The sequence below is a fragment of the Lissotriton vulgaris genome, chromosome 5 (assembly GCF_964263255.1).
Source record: "Lissotriton vulgaris chromosome 5, aLisVul1.2, whole genome shotgun sequence".
Taxonomy (NCBI): Eukaryota; Metazoa; Chordata; class Amphibia; order Caudata; family Salamandridae; genus Lissotriton; species Lissotriton vulgaris.
Genome location: NC_141693.1, coordinates 113,203,263 through 113,215,396, shown reverse-complemented (window position 1 = coordinate 113,215,396; position 12,134 = coordinate 113,203,263). Strand labels below are relative to the sequence as shown.

General features: G+C 42.1%; 1 protein-coding gene across 1 annotated transcript in view; it reads left to right on the top strand.

Annotated features, from left to right (window-relative positions):
- Window positions 1-12,134, top strand: part of LOC147710327 (uncharacterized) — a 104,323-nt gene that overhangs the window by 39,232 nt on the left and 52,957 nt on the right. The window contains exon 3 of the mRNA XM_086919981.1: window positions 848-998. Within this exon, the coding sequence (XP_086776107.1) occupies window positions 848-998 (151 nt within the window). The remainder of the gene's footprint in view (window positions 1-847; window positions 999-12,134) is intronic.

Below are 12,134 nucleotides of genomic sequence, written 5' to 3'. Positions count from 1 at the left end.
ATTTTAGTCAGTTCGCGTGCAGAACTGGGCAGTGCCATGCCCTGAATGCACCATTTTAAAGTACAATCCTGTGGGGAGCGCCTGGTTGACGCTCCACTCCAAGACGCACTGCGTGTTTTTGGATACCAAATCCAACCATTGTTTATCCATTTTAACATTCTCCATGTTCGTCATATTTTTACGATAGTATTACCATGTTTTCATTCTCTTTGTTAGCTATTCCACGGTTAAATCAAATTGTATTTCGAAAACTTCACATATTCACACGTGCCAATCCAGGCCTCCTTGTAAATAGGGTCCAATACAACCAGTGGCTTAAAGCAGCATCTCTTTATTTCAACCCAATGCATTTCGGGCTTTTGTGAGCCCTTCGTCAGGGGTAACTGAAAGTCAACAATAACATACATTATTTTACTATATATTCTGTTCTAACAGAAAGTATTTACATCTTGATTTAACATTACACATGTAACTTTTTGCATGTGAATGAACAGTAACCATTATTTAAAATAGCCCAATTCTTATCTAATGTTCATCCCTTCATTACCATAGTGATACTGAAACAAATGTATCTAAAATGTCTTTACATGCTTAAGAGTCAAACTTTGTGTTTTAGGAATCGTGCATTGTGCCCTTTAATCAAAGCAAGAACCCAGCCATTCAAACTGCGTGTTTATTACTGAAAGAGCCCCGAACTAATGCTTTATGCAGTTAGCGTTATGTTTAAAAAAAGGCTTTCTGTTGATGCACTTTGAAACAATGCTGATGACACCACCCCGTGCGCCGTATAGCGCTACATACAAGCAAATCAATGCATAAAGTAAAAATACATTTCTTTCTTTCTGAGGTCTTTCAGGAATCTGGCATCATATCCAAAACCAGCAGGAGCAGTAGAGTGAGAAAGAAGAGACGCGAGTCACCTGAAGCAATTCTTGCGCCCAGAAGTAGAGAACCAAGCACTGTAAGACGAGCAACGACAAAACGCGAAGTGCCTGCAGGTGTGTTTGTGAAACTCTTTAGCTGTTGTCCAGAATGGGAAGTGGCCTAACAGCCGAAGGGCCCCATTTAGATTTTGGCAGACAGCTCACTCCATTGGCAAACCCTCAGTCTGCCTGCCTCACTTAGAGACCGGGGAATCTTACGTTTTCCATTCATTAATGGAAGTTTTCTCTGACAGCCTGACGGAGTAGGGGCCTGTTGAGGGATGGACATTACTCTGCTCGCCCTTTTTAGATGGACAGTGTAATGTCTTTTTTCCCTGACTGCCACAGCTGGGAAAATCCTGGATGTGAGGAACAGGAAAAAGAAGGATGACACCCCCACCCTGGGAGAAAACTCCTAGGGTGTAGAGGTCATTTGTTTTTATGTTATTCCCACCATGAGTTTATTTCAATAAAAGAAAAACATTTTGTACATTGAAATAGTGGTTGCTTTTGATGTACAGAGATGACAGCAGGGCCGTCAGTCCTCTCAAAATTTGACTGACTGTTGTCTGCCAGGTTTGTGGAGGTGCTGTCCTCCACCATCCTAACCAGATGGAGTAATGTCCATCAAATTCTAAATCAAGCCCTTTGAAGACAGATTACTTAAACACTTCTCGTTTGGTGTACAACAAGTACTCTACAGCAGTGGTTCTTATACTTTTGACTTCTGTGGACCCCCAATAAATTATTACTGGAACCCCCACTGAATCATTTTTGGAATCCGGGGAGTCCCACTGAGTGACTACTGGAATCCAGGGACCTCTAGCCTATTTTTAATGATTTGAACCACACAAACACACACCAAATACAGAAACGGGCATTCATCAAACAAATCCTTCCCGAGTGGGCAATAAACATGCCACTTCCTCTCTCCTTCAGAAGCTTCACTCGTGTGCTCTTTCTCTAAGCACGTCTGCATTGTGCAGTTAAAACATACACTATATTTCTTTGGAGAACTTTTTGAAATATTCATTTGTTTCCTAAATTATCTATTTTTAGATAATCGTCTATAATTTTTAAATCAGTTGGGGACCATGCATGTTATGAAAGAGCAAAATGCATTCATATTAAAACATTGGTATAATCGACACTTCATTGAAGGCAAAGGAGTGATAGTGGATCATTACTGCGTCGTAAACACCTTCAGCTCCAATACTACAATGTCTATCTTTAAATTCCACCCCGTTTAATTTAGAACGTCTCTGACGATAGGTGGAATGTTCTTCAGGCTATACTGCTCGTTAAAGACCACCTCTTGATCTGGCCTAGATCTCTGGGAGAGGACTCGTGAAGTCCTTAGTGTAGCGTCTTCCCGAGCCCGGGAGCATACAAATAAACACTCCACATGCAGAGCTCTATCGGCCAGATTCATGAAGCTTAATTGCGCTCGCAAAGGGCCAGATTCTGAGAATCTGGCCCTTTGTGAGCGCAATTTTTGCATTTGGGATTCATCATCCCAAATGCAAAAATCGGTAATTGTGAATTCGCTAAATTGCGAGGAATTACATTTAAGGAATCTCTATTTGAGATTCCTTAAATGCAATTCATGAACCATTTTAAAATTGCGAAATCGCAATTTTGGGCCGCTATTTACTGCGAGGTCAAACCTCGTGGTAAATAGCGAAAACTTAGAAAAATGCATTTAAAAGCATTTTTCTAAGTTGCATGTTACACACACACACATGTCCTTTGGACATGTGTGTGCGCAACACCAATGTAGATTGCATTTCAGGGGTGCTACAGGGTGTCCTTTGGACACCCCTGTCACCCTTGAAATCGCTTCCTTATTTGCGATTAGCTAATTGCTAATCGCAAATAAGGAATAACTCCCCATTCATTCCTATGGGCCTGTAGGCCCATAGGCCTGTAGGCCCATAGGAATGAATGGGGAGTTATTCCTTATTTGCGATTAGCAATTAGCTAATCGCAAATAAGGAATCAGTAGGAATCGCAAATTCAATTGCGATTCCTACATGAATCCCGTTTTGCGAGTCCTTAATAGCGATTCCTTAATAATCGCTATTAAGGACTCGCAAATCGGGACCATGATGAATCTGGCAGTAAATTCCTCAGCATACAACCACCTACTGCACACATTGCACCATAACTTTTATAACCACACCCTAACACCACCCAGCAGATTACGTAATTCCTGTTTAGAGTCCTCCCAGAACCACAAGGGTCCAAGAGCGCTTAATATCACAATACTACACTTGGTATCAGGCCAATATTTTATTTGATAAATTGCAGAAGTTTGCAAAGAAAAGACTGTAATCCAATAGCCTATGCACGCATAGCATTTTTCATCCGATGAATCATTCGATTCACCATTTTGGCCCAGAAGGGGAGGAGATAAGGTTGCCTTGCTTCCTTAAATCAATATTTTTGTATTTCTTTAGCCTTTTATTGTATTCCTAATGCCTTCCAGCACCCTGTTTTTTCAGTGAATATCAAGGGATTTACTACCTATTTTTTTTCTGTTATTTGTTCAGTGAATTCCACGTCTCCATGTTCTTTTTTCACTCATCTTCTTTAAATTGTTTTTCTGTGAATTTCAAGGGACGTGCCATAACTTTGCTTTCGTAGAGCGGTTGTGCCATCTGCTGCTTACAGTTATTACTGCAAGTTGCTAATTATTGATTTAATTATCAGTTAAAACAATAATTACTTCCAGTTATTATTGCAAGTTGCTAATTGTTGATTTAATTGGCCATCATTTCTTCCAGAGCTTAAAATATCCAGACCAAATTTCGCCATATATATTGGAATAGCACAAGATTTAGATGTACACGATCTTCCTTCCAAGTTCAGTTTTGAGATCGTTTTGCAGGTGTTGCTCTAACCAGTGTCAAGATGAACTGTTGGAAGTTTGGTTTGGAGAGGACACTTTTGGGACATCCTTTACTTTCTCTCCCATCTCAAAAACTTGCCCGTCCTTAGGTGAATGTTCAACCCCTGCTGCGCCCTGTCTTTGTGTGCATGTTGTAGTTTTTATAAATGATGTTTCTCCTTTAGTACTAGTATTTTTTTTGTTTCATTACCAAATAGTGGGGCAGATGTAAGAAGATTCCGATTTGCAAATTCTAAATAGCGATTTATTGCGAATCGCTATTTAGAATTCGCAAAATGGAATGTATGTACAAAATCGCTATTTTTTTAGCGATTCCTTAATATTCTTTATTTGCGAATTCGCAAATAAGAAATAATTTCCAATGCTTTCCTATGGGCCAGGAGGCCCATAGGAATAATAGTGCAATAATTCTCAAATTGCGAATTCGCAATTTGCTAATCGCAATTTGAGAATTATTTCAAGGGTGCAGGGCTGTCTCAAAGACACCCTGCTGCACCCCTGAAATTTACATGTGTGTGCATGTGGCACACATACATGCCCTATGGGCATGTATGTGTGTCACATGCCACCCTCACAAATGCCAAATAGGGCATTTTCAAAAGAAATCGCAAATTACCACCAACTACAAGTTGGTGGTAATCTGCGATTTCTTAACACAAATTCGCAATTTCTAAAAGTTACATGCATATCATTTAAGGAATCGCAAAAATTGCGATTCATTAAATGCTATGGCAAAATAAGGAAACGCAATTTTTAGCGATTCCTTAAATTGCGATTTTTTTGTTACATTCCAAATACTGCTAAAAGGCCGTTTGCGAGTCGCAAAAGCCTTTATACATCTGGCCCAGTGTCTCTTTGCTGCTCTGAAAATGGCGGTCCCTGAATTACAAATTGTACTAAAATAGCACACGATTGTAGCATCAAACTCTTTTTTTGGGAGGGGATTTTTTCCTCACCTCTGGGTGCCACTGGAATGCCACTAGGGTTGGGTAACTCTCATGGTGCCCAGCCAGGCTGTGAAATTCGTTTTTACAAAGCAAAATTTGCATCATAACGTTTTATGAAGTAATTTTCTCCACTTTAAATTCCTCCCATTTACACAAATGGCTGTATTTTCTGTAATAAATATGGCACAGTATCTGCAGGAGCAAGATACCTGGTGTTTGTAAATGTGACATTTGGAAATTGGAGAAATTTAAATGATGAGATTTATGAAATCCATATAAACATAAAGTTAATTCTTCAGTGTAATTTTCTCCCATTTCAAAGTGTCACCTGTACACAGCCGACATCTTGCTCCCAGTGGTTGGTAGACCTGTGCCATTCTTATAGAACTCAAAGTGGAATAGCGCAGTGGGCAAAGATTCTCTTCACAGAAGTCAATCAGACAATCTTAGTAGATTTTTCTTTTTATTTCTTTTTATCTTCTTTCTTAAATAATCTTCATACGTAATCCATGAACATAAAACAAATCCAGCCAACGCGTTTCGTTCAATATATTGAACTTCGTCATGGCTCTTGTGTACCACCATGGTGACAATGATAAGATTATCATCACTCCAATATTTAATATGTGAGTAGAAACATAGATATTCCTCCTTTTAAAGATGAATCAGAAATGCTCCATTAGGATTTCAAAATAGCATATCCGTACGAGGATTATTTGCCCATCATCAGTACTTAATATTTATATAGCAGGTTTGAAGTTTTATCCGCTGCACTGCTGAGACAGATTTCGACGAGGGATTTGCCCGGACATATTTTACTTCTCTAAAGCGGACCTGTGCCGTATTTATGACTGAAAAACACAGCTATTATTTTAAGTGGGAGACATTTAAAGTGCAGAAAAATGTTCCATATTATGAACATTTTTGCAGAACATTTTTCTGCACTTTAAATTTCTCCCATTTAAAAAGCAGTGGTTATATGTTTGTGTTACACATGTAACAGTGCCACATATGGCAAAAGGTTTGCCATGTGCTACAAGTACATATGACACAGGCTTTCAGTCACCTCTATACATATATCCCACTCATACGTACACATGTCCATATGTCCCCAAATACCACACACTCATGGACACACATGGCATCCTTTTCAAAGTGCCCCTAGTTAAAGTATTTTGTTCAAACCACAGTATCTGGGTCTTTGGACTTTAGGCTTAAAGTCAATGAAGCTGGGTGCGGAGGTGTCTGGTAGCACTGCACAAGTGGCTTGGCTTTCAGTAGCTCATATGAGTTTCACTGATCGGAAGTAGCTCTCACTACAGGGAAGGTTGGACACCCCTGCTAACTCTACTGGTGCGATCTACAACATCATTCATATTGTCTCTTTATCCATGTATTCATATATTGTTATGCTTTCCTTAGTTTCTCCTCTTTATCAGTTTTCTTTTTTGAACTGATAAATGACAACTCATTGACCCATCTGTCTTTAATATCCATCATATGGTGTGGATTAAACTTGGCTGATAAAAATCTTTGACTTGGTTGAGGAAGTACTACATCTGAAGTAGAACGAATTGGCAGAATTTGCACCATGTATTATCCTTCTGGTGAAGGAAATTCTCCTGGCAGATTCTCCTCCAGATTTACTTTTTCCTCCAGAAATAGAATGATTGTCCTAAATCACTGCTTGGATCTGTTCTGTTGTTCAGCTTAGAACAATCTTAATAAATTGTTCGCTGTTGTTAGAAATAGGGGCCTCTAGTTGGCAAGGGCTTGCACCTTTGTCCAAATAGGGACCCTTCTTCCTAGCCAGGGTAAGGGGATACACTCTTAAAATAACCCCTGCTCACCCCCTTGGTACCTTGGCACGAGCAGTCAGGCTTATCTTAGAGGCAGTGTGTAAAGCATTTGCACACAACCCGCAGTAATACAGTGTAAGCACTACAAAAAGACACCACAACAGTTTCGAAAAATATCCAATATTTTTATATACTTAAAACAAGACCAAAACGATAAAAATCCACAGTACAGTACTTAAAAATCTTCAGTTATCAAAATAACCTTGAACAACAGTTCCTTGATGTCGATAGCTCCATCCGGGGCTATCACGGCGTAGTGAGCAAACAACTCCAAACAGTTCTGTCTGACCGCGGTGTCACGGGCCAGCTACGGTGTCGGGAATACCCGCAAACAGTACCTTTTAGAAATGCGGGCGTCGGCGACCTCTCGTTGAGCTTCCGAAAGCACGGCGTCCGCAGGCGTTGGTTCCGGAGGTCTGTGCAGGAGTCGCCGTTACCCTCAAAGTCACACGAGTTGAAGATCGAACTCCTCTCTGTGGAAGTCAGGAGCGCAGGCATCTGGTGCTGCTGTGCGAAGTGCAGCGGTGGAGCGTGCGGTGCCAGCAGAGGCTCGGTGGAGGTGTTAGATGGCGTTGTCAGTGAGACCATGGTCGCGGTGCGAGATAAAGGTGGTGCTTGTCACAGTGCCGGCAGGTCACGATGCAAGCAGCGTCGTCGTCATTGCTGAAGCGCTGTACTCGGCTGATAAAGCTGAATCGATGGCACTGGCGTTGGTAGGCCAAGGCTGAGGTGCGGGATGAGGGCGGTGCGTTGTGTAACTTTCCGAGCGGTACCCTCGAAACACGGTGCAAGTCGCGGCGTTGATTTCTGCATGGAGCGTCGTCGTCGGGGATACCACGTCGTCGCCGTGAAGTGAAGTGGTGTGGAGTGCGGTGCCTACAGGACTCGGTGTGAGCAGCGGCTCAGTGGTGGCATCAGCAGGCGTAGTCAGTGAGACCAGGGCTGCGGTGCGGAGTTGCCGCGGTGCCCCCTGGGATGCCGTCAGGACACGAGGTCGGCAGCGGCGTCGTAGATGTCGTCGAGTTGCTTTCCTACTGTTGCAGCACAAAACACACAGTTCCCAGTGCTGAGGGCAGAAGAGCTTGAAGTCTTTGATGTTCCTGAGACTTCTTGAACAGGGGGCAAGCTCTACCTCAAGCCCTTGGAGAAACTCACAAAAATATATTGCAGAAAGTTCAGTCCAGTCCTTTCACCGCCCAAGACAGAAGCAGCCACTGCAGGCCAACACAGCAAAACATACAGCAAAGTGGTAGTTCCTCCTCACAGCTTCTCCAGCTCTTCTTCTTGGCAGTCTTCTTGATACAAAAGAGTTCTAAAATTATGTGCTTTAGGCCCCAATATTTATACCACCAAATCCTGTGTCCTCTGAATGCAGAGGGTCCTGTACCTATTCTTGGAGCACTTTGTTTACAAGACTCCTTCTCTTCTTTGTCAGGATGGGCCAGGGTCCTCAGACACACCACAGGAGTTGGAGCCAGCATTGTGGAATGCAGGCACAGCCCTATTCATACCCAGGTGCGACTCTTCCCAACACTCTACATGCAGATGCGTCTATTCAGCCCTGTGCTGACTCACCCTGTCTCCTGGAGGCACCCCAGCCCCTGTCACTCACAAACCAGACACGCAATACACAACCTAGCAGAGGCAGGCTGGATAGTTAGGTAAGAAAATACCTACCTTCTAAAAGTGGTATTTTAAAAACATAGAATATTAAAACCAATTTCACTAAAATATGTATTTTATTATTATAGTTCAGCCATACAAAATTTGTTTTTCTACCATGTTCCCTGGGTCAGTTAGGATTATAAGATGTTATGATCAAACTGCCCATTCTGGCCTATGGGAACAGGTAGACTTGCCATTGTGAAAAACAAAATTGGCTGTAATTCACTATCAGGACATGCCACACAAACCAGGGCATGTCCTACCGTTCACATACAATGCACCCTGCCCACAGGGGTACCTTGGGCCTGCCTTAGGGGTAACTAACATGTAGAAAAGGGAAGATTTATGGGCTGGCAAGTGGGTGCACTTGCCAAGTCGACATGGGAGTCCCAGACTGCACACAGGCTCTGCAATGGCAGGCCAGAGTTACACTTTACGGCTGTTTGCGTGGGTGGCACAATCCAGTGCTTCAGCCCACCAACTGCATTTGATTTATTGACCCTGGCACGCGTGCAGTGCACTTTCTTAGTGACTGACACATAAATCAAATAGGCCAATCATGGAAACACCAATCCTTACTCATTTTACAAAGAGAGCATATGCACTTTAGCACTGATCAGCAGTGGTAAAGTTCCCAGAGTCCTAAAACCAACAACAGAAGGTCAGGAAAAAATAGGAGGACAAAGCAAAAAGTTTAGGGATAACCCTGCAAAAGGGCCATTTCCAAAAGCTGTCAATTAGTTTGGTTTCTCTTCAGTAATTCCTTTTATCTCCTTTTCAAGCTGCGCCCGCATTTGTCACTGTGCAGGAGCAGTGACCTTTCTCAGTCATCAACTTTTTATTTTGGCTATTTGTTTGCATTTGTAGTCTGGCGATGAGAAGCCTATCTCTCTTCTACTTCATTTTGAGATGCTTCTATGTCTGGCCTCCTTTATTTCAGTGTAACCTCTATAGCCCTCTCACCCACCACACTCGAGGGGTTTGTGAACAGCTTGTTATCCGAATGTGGAGTGTGCACAGAAAGTGGTCAAACCATTTTCCACTCATGGTATGAAAAATTACTTCACTCAAGACATTTTCCCAAAAAATGGCTAAAAAAATATACTTGCTTGCATGCACCTGGCTGTTTTTGTAATAGTTTCAGAGCTCTGGCACTATTCCTTTCCCTCTCACTCATTAAAGAGCCACAAACCTCCATCCTTCCTAACATTTTCTTTGAGTCCTTCCGTTTCAAATACCTTTGTACCTTACCTTTCTGGTTGAACATCTCCTTTAGGTTCCAGTGTTTTCTCACTGATTTTTCAATTTTTGTTTTTACAGCCTTGCAATATCTCAGCACTTGTCATCAGCCTTATTCACCTATCTCCTATTTACTCTGCATATTCTATTGTTCTTCCTTGTGACTGGTAAGATAGATTTGTGCATTGTTCACCAATAGTAGTGATCACAGTTTCAGACGGTGCCTGGATCAACTTAGTGTTCCATTCTATATGAAAAATTAAATTGTGGATTCCAGCTGTTGTATACTGTGAAATAGAAATCTGGCATATTTAATGTAATAATGATTTATTGTATTGAAAAAAAAAATTCTTTCTTTACAATTAAAAGTACCAGACACAAGCACACCATAAATACATATAATTGATAAAAAGTGCAGGCATTCTTAAAACAAGTAAATCATATGACTTTGAGATTTTGATTGGGGACAGTAAGCTCAATCTAAAAATATTGTCAGTTTGCCTTTAAATCAGCAATTATTTGATTAAGTAATTTCCCATCAGCATCTAAAAGTGCGATAAGGCGGTAGTTTCATGGGTCATCTGTAGAGCCCTTTTATATATCAGGTGAATAATGGTCCCTCTTCAAGAGGGAGGAATTTGACCTGAGCGTAGAATCATTGACAATGACAATAGGGTTACAAGCAATTGGCTTCAAAGGCCACGTTCTAGTTTAAAGATGTTCATAGGTACCCCATTCAGTCCTGCAACCCTAGAGAGTTTGGAGCTTTTAAACAGTTCACAAATTTCCTTCCTCGAAATCCATAGATCATAAATGACAAAGGTCGGAGTTGTAAGGATAATGATGCATGTGATGTATTCTGTAAAGTTTAGTAATATGAAAATACCACTTTTTGTTAGGAACATGAAAACAAAGGCGGGCTGTGTAGTCCAGTACCATGGCCGTCCAGCGCCCAGAACGCTTTTATTTCTTTTGATCTTGCTGCATTATAGAGTTGAGACCAGGCCGCTTCGTGTCACTTAGTCTGTCATTGTCTTATTTTCTGCTTGTTACTCATTTTTTCTACCTTGATCAGTTCGTCCTGATCAAGAGAGGGGGAATGTATCAGGGTCAAGGTGGTATTGCTCCAATGATTGCTGGTTGTCCAAAGATCATATTTCCATCTTAAGGTGATTTGTTTGGTGTTATGATCGCTATTGTTCCCAGGAATAATCTGAAAATCTTTGCATAACGAGAGGTTTGTAGAATTGAATAAGAGTCAATTATGCTCATTGCATTCGTGCCCACAAATGCAGTGGTGGTTCTTTCATATGGGTGGAGGGGCCACACCCCTGTCCTTTTTCTTCCCCCTAATTGTGATTTTTATTGTACAATTAGGATTCAAAAATTCTTTGTGCCAGTAAACTGCCTAAGGCTATCTGGTGACTTCAGGCAGCGTTCGTAAGTCAGGTTTATGTCAGGCACAAATTATGCACTCTGAGCATGCACCAGTAATCCTAGATTTGCCGGGCTGACGAGCTCACAGCCCTGAGGCTCGTGACATCACCAGCTCGGCAAAGCCCTTGTATTCCTTGCTGTAGGATCTCCCCCACCAATAAAGTGAGCCCTGGGCGCAGTCTGCATCAGCTCTGCAGAGGCCAGGTCTACACATCAATCACAGTTCGCAAGCCTCACTGTTAACCGCACCCTACCCTGCGACCAATCAAACAAGGGCAGGTTAAAGTTAAAAGAAAGAAGCTGTGCCATGATTTCTCTAACCTCCGAAGGGAAATTAAAACTTACATATTTCCAGAATAAAGTGTTCAAAATGCATATGCCTGTCTCATCCCCTTTTGTACCGCTTTTGGCCGCCATAGGTGTGGCAGGGTATGCTCAGACGTGAGTCCCTTGCTCACTTTGCCACTGGATTCAAGCAAGCCGGGCTGAAGACGGCTGGAATGCCAGAAACTGGTCCTCGGAAGCTTGTTTCCGGTCAAGGGAAGACATGACTTGGCATTTCGGGCTGGACTGTTCCCATGAGGCACAGGGTCAGACTGATTTGCATATAGCCATGTCTGAACTGGGGTGGCAGAGTGGGCTAAAGAACGGTGATGGATGGATGGACTGGGTGTGAGTGTTTGATTGATTCAGATGCTCCATCCATCACCACCCCCTTTTGTACCGCGTGTCTCATCTCTCAGCAAGCTATAAAAGCGATTAGCAGTGTTTAACTGTGCTCGTGTTCTCCTATTAGTTTGTGGCTGGAATCCCGAAGTGCGTGATAGCTCCGTTCGACCTTTAGGGGCCATAAGTAGCATTTAGTTGCCAAATTGACATCTCGTGTGAAATCCTTTATTTAGAAGTGCATTGTGTTAGTAATTATGTCATCAGAGGCCAACGTTTTGAAGCAACTGCTCCAGAGCACATTGTGCGAGTTACAGGTGGAAACCATGAAATCAGTCTATAAATGCATTAGCCTTCTACCTATCTGAGCCCAATAGCCTGAATGTCATAACAAAACAAAGATTTCTCTACACTGCAATGAAGCACAATTAGCGTAGGAGCAGCATCTCGATTTTCTTTTCAGCACTCTTTATTCTCACACGAGGAA